Source organism: Pan paniscus, chromosome 1 (assembly GCF_029289425.2).
Source record: "Pan paniscus chromosome 1, NHGRI_mPanPan1-v2.0_pri, whole genome shotgun sequence".
Taxonomy (NCBI): Eukaryota; Metazoa; Chordata; class Mammalia; order Primates; family Hominidae; genus Pan; species Pan paniscus.
Window position 1 is genome coordinate 42,037,441 of NC_073249.2, and position 17,941 is coordinate 42,055,381.

General features: G+C 38.2%; 1 protein-coding gene across 17 annotated transcripts in view; it reads right to left on the reverse strand.

Moving 5' to 3' along the window:
* Positions 1-17,149, reverse strand: part of CD55 (CD55 molecule (Cromer blood group)) — a 39,218-nt gene extending 22,069 nt beyond the window's left edge. For 5 of the 17 annotated variants that reach the window (XM_008976507.4, XM_063598756.1, XM_003822896.7 and 2 more), the window contains exons 1-8: positions 16,589-17,149; positions 15,887-16,072; positions 13,738-13,929; positions 12,770-12,869; positions 11,652-11,737; positions 7,194-7,382; positions 1,677-1,802; positions 1,086-1,166 (exon numbers count right to left, since the gene is read on the reverse strand). In XM_008976507.4, the coding sequence (XP_008974755.1) occupies positions 1,086-1,166; positions 1,677-1,802; positions 7,194-7,382; positions 11,652-11,737; positions 12,770-12,869; positions 13,738-13,929; positions 15,887-16,072; positions 16,589-16,688 (1,060 nt within the window). In that variant the 5' untranslated portion in view covers positions 16,689-17,149. Of the gene's footprint in view, positions 1-1,085; positions 1,803-7,193; positions 7,383-11,651; positions 11,738-12,769; positions 12,870-13,737; positions 13,930-15,886; positions 16,073-16,588 lie in introns of all 17 variants that reach the window. The other 12 variants (XR_010110524.1, XM_008976505.6, XM_055108675.2 and 9 more) reach the window with 5 other exon arrangements.
* Positions 17,150-17,941: the final 792 nt, after the last annotated feature.

A 17,941-nucleotide genomic window follows, 5' to 3' on the forward strand; every position in this document is an offset into this window, starting at 1 on the left:
AATATGTCAATAAAGTTAGTTCTATAACAAATTTATAAGTGATGCTTATTTCTCTTTGCCTTGCCCTATTAAAAACTGGACGTGTTCAACCTAGAAATTTTAGACCAAGAGATGTCATAAAATTGTAAAGAAGTAAAAAAACCACATAAAGAATTAAAATTAGTATAGTAAATCTAAATTAATCAATGTAAGCCACAAAACCAATGCTGAGTGCTAAAAGGTAATGAAACATACACAGTTTCTGTAAATTATTTTAAAAATATGAAACATTATTATGTACTACTTATGGAAACATGGAGTATAAGAATGAAAACAGACAGGAAGTAAGCACATCAGTTTCAGGGCAGTAATTGCCTTAGAGGGAGAAAAATGGGCTGGGGAAATGTTTTAAGGGAACTTTAATGATAACATCCATAATGTTTAAATTCTTAAAAATATCCAGGTGCTGGCAAAATAGGCTTCAAGGTAACAATTATGAAATATATAAAATCATTTTGAAAATACGGTCATAATGGGTAAAACTATAGATAAAACACAATTACTTGGTGCCACTGAGAACCCATCATTTATAGAGCCTTGTAATAATACGAACTATTTGAAAGGATCTCTGTATTTTCAATTACTTAGACGACACTATTGAGATGCTTTAGCAGATCTGCAACTCTAGGGAATCCGGGAAGATTCCTTAGCATGCTTTGAGGGATGGATCTCTATCAATGAACCAGACCCAGGACTCAGCCTTAAGGACAGTACATATTTGGTTCTTTGAAGGGGTCTTGAATAATTCGTTGACTCCCTAAAACTACTACAGAAAACAGAATTTTTTTTTTTTTTTACCAATCTTAATTTAGCATTTTTTTAATGGGGCCACAGTCTTTTTCTCTATTATTGTAAATGTTTCTTTTTTTAAAGATTTGCCCTAGTACAATCCAAGTCCGCTTCCAAATAAAGTAAAAAGTATTAGTATGAAAAACCCTGGCTACAATAAATTAGAGACTATTTAATCCTGCAATCTTGGTCAAGTTCATATTTCCACCATAGCACATTAGATCCATACTCAGTAAACCTGAACAGTGTCAACTGACCTGAAGTGGTTCCACTTCCTTTATTTGGGGTTGTTTCATGAAAATGCTTGGTTGTCCTGGAAACAGGTGTACTCCGTGTTGCTGTAATATGAGCAGAAGGGAATCTTTGTGTACTCTTGAGACCATTAGTCACTGGGGAATGTACATTAGTGGACTTACGTGCTGCTGGAGGACTCTGCGTAAATGCAACTTTTGCTGTGGTGAATCTTTGGGCTGTTAGTGTGGCCTGTGTAGCAGAAGCATTTGTCATCATGGGATTCTGAGCTGCAGAAGGGGTCTTTGTAGATAGGGTTTTTGATATGAAAGATGTCTGAGCTGCTGCTGGGGATTTGGTGGCTGAATCATTTGCTCTGGTGGGTTTCTGAAGAGTTGGTAGGGTTCCTGTAGCTGAAACATTTACTATGGTGTGTCTTTGAGGTGTTGATGAGACTCCTGTAGCTGGAACATTTATTGTGGTGGGTTTCTGAGGTGTTGGTGTGACTATTGTAGCTAGGACATTTACTGTGGTGGGTTTCTGAGGAGTTGGTGGGGTTCTTTTAGCTGAAACATTTTCTGTGGTGTGTTTTTGAAGAACTGATGGAGTCTCTGTACCTTGAGCATTTGGTGTGGTGGTTTTTGTGGTGGTTTTCTGAGAAGTTGGTGAGACTTCTGTAGTTGGAACATTTACTGTGGTAGGTTTCTGAACTGTTGGTGGGACCTTGGAAGTTAGAGATTTTCCTGTGAAAGAAAAGGTTGAGAAACCTTGCTAAATATTGCTGGCCACATTAACATTCTTAGCCATTGCTTGCTCTGTGGCTATCCTTTCTCTCTCCCCACAAACACCTAGGTATGACTTTCAGGAAACCAACTCTTATTGAGTATTTCTCAAGGAGCTGAAGTTCTAAGTTGCGTTTGCTTTGATATAAATTATACCTATGGGTAACTAAAGAAGACTTATACCAAAGTATACTGAGGTGCTTAAGCTGCTTCTTGTGAAATAAACAAATCAAAGAGTCACTAGTGATCTTATTCTGTGGCACATCTCTATTTTGTCTCCCAAATTATCTTTTGTGCTAATACTAAAGAACAACAGGATGTTGTTCTAGAACAACTAAGCCAACAGAGACAGTCACAGCCTTTTCTATCACTTAACCTTAATGAGCCTGAGAACTTGTTTTGTTTCACGTCTTGTTTAAAGTGATACTTGAGTCTGAGTAAAAATAACTCCTTTTAATTCTCTTGTGCTGGTTACCAACTTTCCATACACCAGTTCCTCTTTAGATTTCAGACTAGATAACAAGTCAGGTGACACTTTCATTAAGAACATATTCTGAAAAGCATAAATCTAACAGCAGAGCAACTTTTTCAGTCTTCAGAGCCCAACTGCCATTGGGTCACTTATACAAAGTCCCCTGTTGAGGCAGTATTGGGTAGTGCCGAAGCCTGATTTCACCACGTATTAGTGAGCTCTAGCAAGTCCCTAACCCTTCTAAGCTATAGTTTCCTCATCTGTAAAATGAGGATAAAAGCAGAACAGATTGAGTAATTATTATTGAGGAAGGATTAAGGGAAATAATTGAGTAAGCTATTTCACAGTGTCTGTCCCTGAAGCAAGAGATTACATCATCCAGGATGACTGTTGCCAGCCCCATCACACACGGGATGCCCTAGGAACTCAGATGGTATCGGTCATTTTTTTCTGCCTCCTAACCTATCTCACAGGCTGCTATAAGGGATAAATTGAGTAAAACGCCTAGCAGGTAACAGCATTTAGCAGGCACTCAAACAATGATAATCATTATTAAGATAAGTAAAGTTTTTTTATGAACTTTTCATTTTAAGACCCTCCTATATAGAAACTATTCTAAATTATTCTTTGTTCTATCAAGTTAGTTCTCAGTTTTGATCCAGAGAATGTATATACTACCTTAGAGTTTAAATTTCCTAGAAGTTAATTTTTTAGTTATCTTTTCGTTACTGACATCTAGTTTAATTCCACTGTGGCTAGAAGGTATGCTCTGAATAACTTCAATCTTTGGCAACGTATTGTAGCTTAGAGCCCAGCATAGGGTCAATTTTGGTAAATATCCCATGCGCACTTGAAAAAACATACCCGTCATCGGTCCTAATAGATTCAATGGTCTCATATGTATATATGTTTAATTGTTGCTCAGATCTTTAGTCTCACTGATTTTTGGTTGCTTGTCCTATTAGCTATTGAGATAGGTGTGGAATTTTCTAACTATGAGTGTGTATTTGTCTATTTTTTCTGTCCATTTTTGCTACATATAGATTGAAGCTATTTTATCAAGTACATATAGATTCCAGATTATGATATATTACTGTTGAGTTGGCCTCCTTATCATTATGAACTGTTTCATCTTAAAATATACATTGATATTAATGTAACTGTGTCAGCTTATTTTGAAGGGTTAATATTTGCATGGTATATTTTTCCATCCTTTACTTTCAACTATTCTGTGTTCTTGTAATTAAACTGTGTCTCTTGTAAATAGTAAAGAACTAGGTTCTTTTTAAAATCTTTTTAAGTCTGACAATCTTGGTCAAATTGCACTTAACATAATTACTGACATACTTGGGTTTATATCAACAACCTTATTAGTTTTCTATTTCTCCCATCTATTCTGTGTTCCTTTCTGCTTCTCTCTCTCTTGTTCTCTTTTGGATTAAATATCCATTATTATTCTTTTATTAGCTTGTGATTTATGTATTCTTCTGTCATTCATTTGTAGCAACCCTAGAGATCACAATATTTATTAGACTATAAGTCAATTATGCAAACTATCACTTTTACCACCTTTTCAGTACTGCTAGAACTGTGTAACCTTTAAATGAATTTACCTCTTTCTGCCTTTCGCATTGTTATTGTGCATTTGTATTCTATGTATAATTCAGACCCCACAGGACATTACATTCACTGTTTGTAAACTCAGTATTCATTTATCCTTGTCACTGTTCATTTCCTTTTGTATTTTCATGTTTTACCTGGCATTATTTTCATTCTACTTGAAGAATTTCCTTTAGTTTCTCATTCTGTGCATGTTTGGTCTGCTAGTGCAAAGTTTTCTTGGTTTTTGTCTGAATACATCTCTATTTTGCATTCAGTTTTGAATGATATATTAATTGGGTATAAAATTCTAGGTGAACAGTAATTTTCTTACAGTATTTTAAAGATTTCTTCTTATTGTCTTTTGGTTTGCATCATTTTTTGCTGAGCAGTAATCAGTTATACTGTTGCTTCTTTGAAGATTTTGTTGTTTGTTTTTGCTACGAGTGGTTTTATTTTTGTTCAGCTTAGAGTTAGATTTTTTGCTAAAGTGGTTTTATTTTTATTCAGCTTAGAGTCAGAGAGCTTCTTGAATCTGTTGGCTAATGTACTTTATCAGTTTTGGAAAATTCTGAGTAAGTATCATTTTAAATATTTCTTCTGCTCCTATTTCTCTTCTCCTCCTCCTCCTTCCCCTCTTCCTTTTTGTTTCACTTTCTCTTTTTCCTAACGTGTTAGCACAGTTTAACATGTCTCAAATGTCTCAAACTTTTATCTATATTTCACATTCCTTTTTCTCTTTGTGCACCAGTTTGGGTATTTTTAACCAATCTTTCAGTTCCTAATACTGTTTCCTGCTCTGCCTGAATAGCTAAACCTATCTATTGTGTTCTTAATTTCAGATATTTTCCAGTTGTAGAATATTCATTTTACTCCATTTTTGCAGATTCCAACTGAAGTTCTCTTTTCTTTTATCATCTTAAACTTGTTAATCAGTTATTTTAAGGTTCTCATTTGCTAACTCAATTATCTGGATATTCTTTATTTGGTTTTGTTTTCTCTTGATTTGGTCACATTTTCTTGCTTCCTTCCATATCTAACAGTCTTTTGTTGTATGCCAAACATTGTATATAAAACATCCGGATGATATGATATGCCTTTCTGATAAGCAGACTGCATTGAGGTAATCATGTCTTCAACCTATTAGGAATTGAGCTGGGTTTCAGTTTCAGTAAGACTCCATCTACTTCTGCTCTTGCCTCCGTTCCTTGGGAGTGGCCCTTCCGGGCTTCTGACTGAAAGCCTGGCGGATTTTTGTTGTTTCATCTTTGGAAGATGGCAGGAGATCCAGGTCTGTCCTTCAGAGTTCTCCCAGCCATCCAATGTCCTTCCCTATACAGTTTCAAAATGAGCACAGATGTGCTAAAGGGGAGACCTGTGGTATGCTAGATAAAAGCCTGTTCCTCTGGTGGGTATATGCTATCCAAATACCATCAGGTTCTGAGAGATTTCATTTTGTACTTTAGAAGCTCTGGGTCAACCTTCCCAGCCTCACATGCAGCCCCAAAATTTGCAAATGGCCTTTAGGAAAAATTGGTTCTGCATTTGAGGGCCTCAATTTCCAGTGTATTACCCTATCCCTCCATAACCATTAAAGCTTTGCTGGTTTCTCTTTCCTAGAAGTGGTCTTTTGTCTGGGTCAAGGTGAATCCTTAGTCCAGGTTCAGAATCAGCAAAGGTCCCTAGGGAAAACTGCCTTACATCAGGATGGGTTGTCTTCACCACCTGCCCCCAGGAATTTTAGTTCGTTCAGAACTTGTTGCTTCCACAGCTGTATCTTATGCCTTAAAAAATATAATTTTTTGGTAATCTATTGAGATTTTATAGTCGTTTTAATGGAAGCATCAGCCTGCCATGACCTACTTGGGTACTTCCATATGGTTTTTTAAGCTCTAAATAACTGATCATTTAATAAAACTCGGAAAAATAAATATGAACTGGATCAAATGGCCAAATTTAAAAAGCACACACACTAAACTTCATAATTAAATGAATTCAAATAATAAAAATTTTTACCATTTACATTGTCAAATCTCCCTAACAATCATTATCATTAAAGGTGCAAACACCACAATGATGTTGTATCAGTGGGAGACTAAATTGGTACAGTCTTTTAAAAAGCAGTGCTACTAACGGGTATGAAAAATGTAATTCACATACCTTTGTTATAAATAATTATACTACAAGGAATTTATTGTACAAATGTACTTGCATACATGTGCAGTGACAGATGTACAAGAATATTATAGCATCATTTGTAATAATAGTTCATAAAAAAAACCAAACTAGAACAAAAAACCTAAATTGCCATCAATAGAGGACTGGTTAGATAAATGAATACCCACACCATTGATAGAATAAATAAAAAATATTTGTATGTTTATTTATATTCTAGAATAAAACAAAAGAATTTGTAAAAAATTGTTACCTCTCCGAGTAGGACTAGTGATAGAGAAGAGACTTTCACTTCCCATTTTGTACTCATCTCCCTGGCTTTAATATTATGTCATTATGTCTATGTATAATACTTATAATAAAAATCTATTTTAATAAGGAATTTTTAAAATTCATACTAATAAAATTTCAATTATAATTATAAAAGTAAATACACAAATGCTTGAGTCATGTTGGTATTCACCACTACTTAAACGCCACCTATTGATACTAGGCAATGTTTAGTCCAGCTTCACTGATCTTCTAAATATTTCTTTTAAAATATATTTAAAAAGCAGTTCGAAGGATTCTGAGAGTACCTTCTGGGTATAAAAAGACATTGAAAGAAAAACGTCTAGAAGGATGAAGGAGAATGGATAATAATAGAAATTCTGGAGGCAGAAAAGAATTGAATGTTAATTCAGTGAAGTCAACAGATGGCAAGAGTTTCCCAGTTGTTGCAACAGGTATGATCACTATCTAGAGCCTTCAATCTAAGATTCTCCCTCCAATAAACCACTTTATATCTCTTTGTATAAACAAAGTACCTATATTAACTTACTGAAAGCAACATGGTATAAAACAGCAAATGTAAGCAAATTTGCCAAAAATATGAGGCCTATTTTATATATATACATCATAATATGTGTGTGTATGTGTGTGTGTGTGTATACAAGCCATAGACCCTTCTGAGAAGCTGTAGAAAAATTGTGTCCCACAGAAAAATACAAATATGTATATGTAAACATTTTACATTTTTTTCTTAGGGGGTTCATTGAATGTCTGCAACCCACATATAGACCTGAGGGTAAGAATAAAGCAAAAATATAACTATCCAAAGTGATTACCTCTGCATTCAGGTGGTGGGCCACTCCACTCTCCTTCATCGTTATTCACAGTACAATAAATAGAGTGCTCTCCAATCATGGTGAATCCTTTATTACATGCATACGTTACAGACTGTCTATATCCATAATGGTCACGTTCCCCTTGAATTATTCCATTGTCAATTTGTGGTGGTGCTGGACAATGAATTTCTTAAAAAACAATTCCAACATCTTTTAAATAAATAAAACTAGTAAAGTATTTTTACAAATAAGATCAAAACATGTTAAAGATTATATTTTAAAGAAATCAAAATATCATTTTTCTAAATTCAGCATTACCAACAAGAGATGCTTATAAATGCCTATTAAGTAATTGGTAGTATGTGGGAGCTTTGAATGCAAATGGTGTAGAAGACAAATGCTAACCTTGAGACCAATTCATAGAAATAATAAGATTCAGAACATGTATGTAAAAGAAAAATTATAGTAAGATGTGTGCATATCAAAACGGTGCTAGGAAAAGTGAATGCTGCAGGATTTTAGAGATGAAAGCAGTGTAGTCAGAGAAGACTTGGGCAGGGAAGTAGAACTTGAGTTTAAACCTAATATGTACCATGCTTTTGAGAGAGAACAGCGGAGAAAGCGTTGCTCTTCACTCTAAGAGGGAAACGCTAGCAAATGCAAGGAGTTGAAAATTCAAGCAGCATGTTTAAGAGTTAAGTACAGATCATTTTGGATACAGCAGAGATCTTAAATGTCAGGATTACATTTTGACTTCTAGAGTAAAAATTTTTAGCACATATGGACTCACAGAGACTTCACTCAAAACAATCTTACTGAGCAGCTGAACTTACAAAATAAATACAAGCAGAGGTTTTTTTAGTTATACTGTAAAAAGGGACCACTCCCTGGCAGTTACCCTGAGAAAAAATTCAATGGTTCCACATAATCTAAAGGCATGATGTTGTTGTCCTTTTTTTTTTTTAAGAATGAAGGCAATTTAATATGTGTGTATGCCAAATTATGTTACACCAAACACACTTAAGAACACAGAAAATACTTAGCACATTTATCAATCACTCTTCGGTCTTGGATCAAAACAAGCAGCAACAACAAGCTGTTCTGATTTACACTAACTTAGAGTGTGCAGAGACACACACACCATTGGTTCAGTTCAAACATTTTCTGAGTGCCTAACACACGCCAGGCATTTTTTTATAATTGGAAGTGCAAAGCTGAACAAGATATAGTTCCTATGTCTTAAAAGCTAGTGGGAAAAAAGATTCAGAAATGATTTCAATAAAAAATGCAAAGGTCATCCCGAAGTAGCCAGCCTGGGAATCTTTCTGATGGACTAGGGAACTAACTCTTAGTAAGGAAAATATAGCTAAGTAAAGAAGGGGCAGCGGGGCATGGTGGTTCACACCTGTAATCCCAGAACTTTGGGAGGCTGAGGCGGGCAGACTGCTTGAGCCCAGGAGTTCGAGACCAGCCTGGACAACAGGAGGAAGCCCTGTCTATGCAAAAAATACATAAATTAGCTGGGCATGGTGGTGTGCACCTATAGTCCCAGCTACAAGGGAGGCTGAGGTGGGAGGATCACTTGGGCCAAGGAGGTTGAGGCTGCAGTGAGCTGTGATCGCACCACTGCACTTCAGCCTGGGCAACAGAGTGAGACCCTGTCTCAATTTAAAAAAAAGAAGAAAAAGAGGTACATGGAAACCACAGCAGTTTGCATGTATAAGGCATAAAACATGAAGGCAAGACCTGAGTGTCAAGCAGTAGGTAGACCATGGCTGCCTTGTACACTATACTAAGGAATTTGGGCTTTTTAAGTGATAGGAGATATGAATAAGCTCTAAGGAGGAAATAGATGTCTAAGTCACATCTGTGTTTCAGATCGCTCTGGGTAAAATATGGATGAAACATTAATAGAGTGAAAGAATGGAGGCAGGAGGCCATTGCTATCAGTGTCACTCTTGAACTCAGGCAACTAAGATTGCTGCTTCAAACCCCACATTTTAAAAGGCTGTGCTCTGGCCCTCCTCTGGATGCATTTCTCCCCTGTTGGTGGGATGTTTGTAGGCTGATAGCATATACTCAATGACAGCCTGTCCTACGACTTCTCCTCCATTCCAGAACATGCTCCAGGAACTAGCACCCAGAATTCCCTGTGCCAACACCCCTTCCAGGGCCTGAGAGGGTCCCTCCCACTGGTCCATGTTCTTGAGGGTGGTCTATCCTGCTGATATACTCACCTCTAACCCAACAGACAATAGAGGGTGGATACAAGTTATGGTGGATGTGGTGGACATGACTTGGGTATGTAGGCTGAGTTGTCCGCTTATGTGCACCAGAGAACCCATACAGTGTGGGAAGAGGAAGGGCTATTTGAAACAAGGTGGGTCTTAGGCCAGCGACCTCCATTTATATTCTTGCCTGGGCCCTGAAAATGTTAGGGGTGGCCCTAACTGCAATAGTCCACAGGAGGAATAATAAACTATGCTAGAAATATAGAGATGGAGAGCAAAACACAAGTTTGAAAAACAGATTGAGGAGGTAAAGCACAATGATTTAGGGATGAGATGTGGGGAGTTAAGATAAAGAGAAGGGTCTGGCATGATAGTCATTATATAGCAGGGATTGATTCTAGGTTAGCAGATACCATCAGTCAACTAAAATTTTGAAAAAGAAAACATTGGCAGAGAGATAAGCAAACAGGTCCTCTGACAGTGAGGCTCTATTCAGAGGTAAACTAGCAGCACCTCTGTTTTCTGTATAACTATAGACAATTAGTGAATGTGTCCACTGTTCTTTCCTTCTTCGTATCCATATTCACGCATGGACACTGAAGCAACCTCATGTGTTTATAGTCTAGGGCTACATACTTGAGGTGAAGCAGTACATTGTTTAAGAATTCACTTTCCATTCAATCTTTTTGGTATGGTCAAAACAAGTTATGTGGAAAATCAAAATGATCCTGAAAGAAGTAAGGCCTTATAGGGATATTTGAAGGCACTGGGATTGCTTAAGAACAGGGGCTCTTTCCTACAGGATGCAGATGTCAGTGGTTGCTGAGTCACAGAGAGGATAGAAGAGTCAAGGAGGAAAACATGAACATCAGAATATTCAGCATGGAGTTCAAGACACCAGATAGGGAAGCAAGGCTGTGGCCTAGATGTGCAAGCAGGAAGATAAAGTGGGTTTGCATTTCTGTCAAATTCATGACACAGCAGGTGCTTGTGAAAATACTGGCTTCAGATGGGAGACTGTTTGTCTGAACTTTGTGACATGTTGCCTGGGTCAAACAAAAGATATGGCCCAGCTTTTCCTTGTTTTCTATCTTTAATTTACTATCATTTACAATGTCTCTTACTGGACAATGAAAATGGGAAAGGTGCTACTGGGTAGCAATGATGAAAAATTTAAAAACAACTACAATGAGAAAAAATGGTAGTAGTATGACATCTCAAAAAGAAGGGCACATGGTGGGTGTGGCAGGGACAGGCTCCTTAATGGCACGGCTTCATTTTATTTGTCTTCGTGTCAGTTGACCCTACACGTTGCCTACCAGAGTGTCAATCGATAAATGCTTGATAAATTACACTAAATCTACTCTAGTTTTCTTCCCCTAGTAACATACAAAAACTTTAACTTATCAATAATTTTGACAACAGGGCCTTCAGAAGTCATTTGCAGGAGGGCACATTGTGTGTGGAGAGAGAGAAGGATGGAAAGAAAGCAAGCCTACATTTTAAAATGTTGCATGTATTTTATTCCTCTCAATTTCCAAGAGACATGTGTCTCTAATTGACATAAATTTGACTGGATATATATCCATTTATAATATTATTTCTGCACCATATCTTTCTTTGAGAAGATTCTCAAATACAGACACAGTATTTCTTCTTGACGGTATAAGCTTATCTCTCTAATGATAAGAATATATCACACCTTAAAACCCCGCTAGATAATTATCTCGGTTAATTGTTTTAATCCTAAGAAGCAGCATGTAGGCAACACTGGATTTTAGAAAAATGCTGGGTTTGAAATAAGAGACCTGGGTTAAACGCCTTCCATTGCCACTTGTTTTAGGATATGGGGTCAAGTCTTACAGACCCTCTGATTGACACTATTTTCTTACATAAAATTGTGGGGCGGAAATCTTTCACCTATCATACTTGACTTTAGAAGTAATGGTTAGACAATAAATGACCAAGTGCAATACAAATCTAAGTTTGTTTTTAATCCTCATTCTATAATTTGGGAATTGGGACTCAGAAAACTTGCTGGTTTATCTTCACAGCTGCTAAATGAAGGAACATCACTAGAAAAGGTCTTAAAATTAGCAAAGCACTCATATATTGAAAGGTGGGTTTGCTACAAATACACACTGTGCTAATTCTTAAGGGGCAGAAATTAATTTATCATTGAGTACTCAGCCTCACAATCTGAGTGCTTAGATTTTTTAACTCTTACCTCTGCACTCTGGCAACGGGTCACTCCACTGGACAGAGCTGCCTGAAATAAGACAAAAACTAGAAGTCGAGCCAAATAATTTGTACCTAAAGCAACAGGGGAAGAAAAAAGAGTTTGTTACATTCACACATATTTGACTTTCCTCAAATTCTCCAGGTTATTATCTTAAAATATTTACTACACAATTAGGTGAATATAAAACAGTAGTTGATAAAAGTCCACACAGTAGTTTAAAGGAAAAGAAAAATTAAGTTTAAAAACATGACATCCAAAGAGTAAAAACAGATAAGACATGTACATTTTTTATTTGCATGGGGAATATGTTAGAAAGCATAAGTGTTTTAAACATTTTTAAATGACATAGATGATTGAACATTTTATACCTCTGAGTTCTAAATATGGGCTTCACAGAATAATAGAATGTACTTATATTTAAAGGGTTCAAAGTACTTCCCAGATTTTGTGTTCATGACCTAACCAATATCTGTGTTTCGTATAGGAGACAAGTGATACTGATATTTTTACTTTATAAAGAATAGGGACACACACAGAGTAAAATAGAATTATTTAATTTACAGATATGAAATGAGAAAATAAATGTAAAGTTTTCAACAGTGTCTGAGACATTGATGGTACTCAATGAATGAGTTCCTTCTCCCTATACAGAGAACTTATCAAAGAACTTAGAATACTTTCACACTAGGAATGTCTTTAACTCATGCTGTTTTGTAACAGCTTGTTTGCATATAGAAAAACTCATGCAAATTCATTATTTAGGTCAACTAAAGATTGGTTTAGTATTTAACATTTGAAGAATTATTTCTGCAAGTATCATCATCTCGAATATTTTTATTAATCACATTTAAAATTTTATATTGAATCACATATTTACTGAAATCAGAATTTAGAGAATTTTGGTGGTATAAGAAATCTTCCTTTCTTGCCCCCATTTTACTAAATTTAACTGTGATGAGCTCATGATGAAGGGTCTTTGAGGAGAGGGATTGTTTTAGTTGCTACTAGCTGTGAATACCAGTCATGAAACTAACAATCTCACCTTAAGTCCTAATTTGTTTTCTCATTTCCTAAATACAGGGTTTTAGTATGCCCAAACTTACCCTGTGTTACATGAGAAGGAGATGGTTGCACCAAATAATATGCCATCTGGTACATCAATCTGACCATTTCGTATTTCTCCCGGATTAGGGCATGATTTCTCTAGAATAGAATACAAATTGATTCTTTAAAATTAAATTATCAGGCATACACACAAAGAAGGTAACTATGTGAGGTGGTAAATATGTTCATTAGCTTGACTGTGTTAATCATTTCACAATGTGCACATATATCAAAACATCATGTTGTACACCTAAAATAATATTTGTCGATTATACCTCAATAAAGCTCGGGAAAAAATTTTGAAAAAATTATCAAGCACATATATGTAAATTCATCATCTGAACCATTGATATTTCTTATCCTTAGACTTTTTTTTCTTTTTTGAGATGGAGTTTTGCTCTGTTGCCCAGGCTGGAGTGCGGTGACATAATCTCAGCTCACTGCAACCTCTGCCTCCCAGGTTCAAGGGATTCTCCTGCCTCAGCCTTCCAAGAAGCTGGGATTACAGGCATGCGCCACCACACCCAGCTAGTTTTTGTATTTTTAGTAGAGTCAGGGTTTCATCATGTTGGCCAGGCTACTCTCAATCTCCTGACCTCAAGTGGTCCACCTGCCTCCGTCTCCCAAAGTGCTGGGATTACAGGTATGAGCCACCATGCCTGACCCTTAGACTTCTTTAATTCTAATTTCTCTTTATAATAAGTTTTGAAAAAGCAACGAATTTAGAATATATACTTGTTTTATTTTAGGTAACCTCAAACTAATTAAATGTGAAATTTTTGAATGAATAAGTATTCCTACCACATAAATATTTAGTCTAATTCAAAATAAATTGACACTCATGGTCCTATCAAGAAACATCCTATATAATAATATATACACATAGAGTTCTAGCATGAATGAAGGAAGGGATACTATTTCCCCCAAACACCAGATGGTTGAAAATACTTTAAAAAATTTTACTTACTTTTACAAAATTCGACTGCTGTGGACCATTTTAAATTCTGAAGGCAAGTTAGTTTTGTTGATAGAGAAGGTTCTCTTCTGTAACCTGGACGGCACTCATATTCCACAACAGTACCGACTGGAAAATAATTCTGAGTGATATAAGGCTGTTTGAGGGATGCAGAATTTAGCCTGGTTGGCACCTCGCAGCTACCTAAAAGTATTAACAAAAGCAGCAACAAAAAATGTAGTATCAATTTTTGTTTTATAATCTATACTTAATTATCTGGACCCTAATAACCCCCTTTCTTTACTGCTTTGCGCATATTTAGTACTTAACTATATTAATATCATCATGGCACTTGCAATGTAGCAAATGTATTCACGTGTATACTTTGTTTCCTAGTTACTAGAGGCTTAGGAAGTAGAGTTGGTACACACATATCACTATCCCCACTTAAAAAAAAAAAAATTTAAGTTGCCTGGCCCAGTTCTGGCATTCAATAAATGTTGGTTTCCTTACCCTGCCCTAAAGAACTACACAGCACCATACAGTACAGGAATAGGGTATTTCCAGACCCCTGGACTAATGTCCTGCACAATAATAGCAGCTAATATTTATTTACGTACAAACTCATTTAATTCCCACAAGCCCTGGGGGCAAGGATGAGTCAATTGTATACATAAAGTATTTACACCTGTAAACAGATTGCCCACAAATTGTATACATAAAGGATTTACATCTGTAAACAGATTGCCCACAAATGTGAATCTAGAGAGGCATGGTCAAGTGGAAGGGTCATCATTGGATTTGTAGTCAGAAGACCCAAGTTTACACCTTGGTTTTGGCGTAAAAGCTGCTGCTCTTGAGGAAGTTATTAAACTACTGGGGTCTGTCTCCTCCGCCATAAAAAGAGTGTAAGAGCCCCAACTTACCTCATGAGGTTGTTTGGAGGATTGGATAAAGTAATAACATGGGGAAGAGTTAAAACATGATACATGTGCAAAGACTATGTACTTCATCCTACTGCCTCTATTGTGGATAAAAATAAAAAGTTAAAGCCTATTTCACTCATGGCTTCTAAAGGTATTTGTGTCAATTTCTGTATTTACCATAGCATCTATTGATTTAAGTTGTTCAAAGTCAGGTTATCGGGTCTCTTTATCTCTACTCATATATCTCAAAGCTAATACAGGGCTATGTAAGTAACAGATTTTTTTCCTCCAAGATAATGCCAATATATATTTTATGAAACCAAAGGGCACATAAGGTGTGGATGACTGTATGTATATTCACCTAAAACAAGAAATCTTCATTTCTTTTAATTCTACTAGGTATCAGTATCAAACACGGTTACTGTGTTAGCCCCCAAACAACTGTTCACTGGGCCTCTTATTCATTTTTAACAATCAACCTATCTACCTGTCTATATCCCAGTTTATACATCTCTCTCTCCCTATATATATCTCTCTCCCTATATATATATATCTCCCTATATATATATCTCCTTATATATATATATCCCAATTATATATCTCCTTATATATATATCCCAATTATATATATATCTCTCCCTATATATATATATCCCAATTTATATATATACATATATTTTTTCAAAGTAGCAAGAAGAGAAGATTTGGAATATTCTCCACACAAACATGAGGTACTGGCTATCCAATTACCCTGATTGATCATGACACAGTTTATGCATGTGCCAGAATATCACATGTACCCTATAAATATGTACAAGTATAACAGATTTTGAAGTAAATATTGAGAGCTTTTAAAAATGCCACCACAGAGTTGTATTTGGTAAGTCCTACTTTATAAAATACTTAAGAAAACAGATCATTTACGTTATGTGTCTCAAGGCAATTGCCAAATATATTTTATATGTTTACTCCCTAAACAATACCTATTGTTTATTTTCTCTACTAGTTCGTTCAAGAGGTACAGTGTTAGGAAGAAAAACTCTTAATGAAGCAGCAGGACCTACTCAGGGTGGTAAATGTCTTCAATTAGCTGGAGTGTGAAGTGCCAACAGGGTATACCCTGGGGTTTAGTAACGCTAGAGAACTATCAATTACTAGTCACTCCAAAGGTATATAAAAATAAATTTAAGATACATTCCATTCCCAGAACTTTTCTAAAAAGATGAAGAACTTACGATTGCAGAACTCTTCAATATCTGACCATTGACTGCCCTTAAGGCAGATCACTGAGTCCTTCTCGCCAGGAATTTTCACAAAGCTTTCTTCACATTTGTACGTTATTACGGTATCCTCGGGAAAACTTGTACGGCCTTCCAAAGCTGGCTGGGCATTAGGTACCTCTGGGGGAAGGCCACAGTCACCTAGGGAGACAAAAGCAGAACTGAAGGAAATGACTATCAAGTGTCCTCACAGTTGCTGTTTTCAAGACACAAGCCCCCTTGAAATGCCACACCTGAAAGAGATGACATGCAAGTTTGCAGCATCGTGTGCTCCACACGGCTGGACTCTGTCGAGAGTGGGGAGCGGTCAGCGGTCTGGCCTCCCATCCTTTTAGACCAGCTTTTTGGGGGTTAAGGATACACTCTCTTTGAGCCCTCCCTTTCGATTTTGCCAGGCTTGGCTGCTCCGCAAACCCAGCCGGGGCCTCTTTAACCCTCCACGCCGACCTCTAAAGCCAAGTCAGCTGGGGGCCGACACAGCAGGAGCCCCAAATGCTGGTGAGCGGCGAGAGCCTTAAAGGCACAGGACGGCGGGAACCACGACCGCGGGCCGAGCTCCCCACCTGCCAAGTCGCCGGCCCCTGTGCGTGTCTCAGAGACCGACTTGGACCTCCCACCCAGCCCAGGGGCTTCCCCGGCCGCCGGGCCCCTACTCACCCCACACGGCCGGCAGGCACAACAGCACCAGCAGCAGCAGCCGGGGCAGTTCCCCGAGAAGGGGCAGCGCCGCGGGCACCCTCGGCCGCGCGACGGTCATGGCGCGCCGGGTTAGAACAAGGACGCGCCGCCGGGACTCCGCCGAGTCGCAGCTACGCCCAACGGCCGGAGCGAGTTGCAGTAAGCAGAAGCCACGTGGCTCCGCAATACCAGTTAAATGAGTGCTTTGGGCGGGGTCTGGGCTGGGGCTCTGCGTCACCAAGGGTAGGACAAACAAGACGGGTGGCGTAGGGGTTTGTTGTGGTCAGAGGTGCGGTCAGAGGGCTCCGGCGTCATACGCCCCTGTGGGCCCTAGACTCGGGGAGAGTGGGGAGGGGAAGGAGGAGGAGCTCGCTGGCAACCCCCTCAGGGACTCACTCTCTCCACTGCTGGGTGGGGCCTGCGATGACCTGCCTTCTAGAAACCTAAATATCTCCTCGCTACGTAAACACAAACGGGGTGTAAACGGGAGAGGGGGAGGGGTGCTCAAGTATCGCAGGCCTTGCTGCCCGAACGTGAGTTCGTCTAAGCGGAGCATCCCCGCGCTTGAGTGCTGCCAAGCGGACCTGCAGGTGCGGTGGAGTTCGGGGGCTGAGACTCAGGTGCTGAGACGCGGTGCCCTACCCGCGTCTTGGGCCCTCTACTGGGAGGTCTGTCAAAGGCCAGCACGAGGGTGGGGAAATAACTAGGGAAGGAGGGGAAGTAACTAAGGAGGAAGGGCGTTATCTCCTAGAACACTCTCTAATGTGAAAACAGAGACCTGGGGAAACAGGTTGAGTAACACAGTAGGGAGTGAACATTGTTCATGCCTTGTTCGGGTGGGAGTCATTTTCTTCACCCGGGTTCTCCTTATTTACCAAAGACACCACTTTGGGATTACTCCAGACTGACTGTAGAGAGAAATTCACCAGTGTAAGTGTGTGTGTGTATGTGTGTGTGTGTGTGTGCGCGCGCGCGCGCGCCTCGGGGCGGTGTGGGGTGGGATAACAACAAAAACAAACAGACCCCAAAACGCTGAATGGTGGTGGGGTGGATTTTAAGAGGAAGACTTGTTACAAATCCTTTAGAATAAATAGCCTGAGGTTTGCAAGACTGGCCACACATTAGAATCACGTGGGGAGCTTATATATATATTTATATTTATATATTCATATATATTTATACATATATAAATATATATACTTTAAGTTCTGGAATACATGTGCAGAACATGCAGGTTTGTTACATAGGTATACACGTGCCATGGTGGTTTGCTGCACCCATCAACCCAACATCTACATTAGGTATTTCTCCTAATGCTATCCCTCCCCTAAC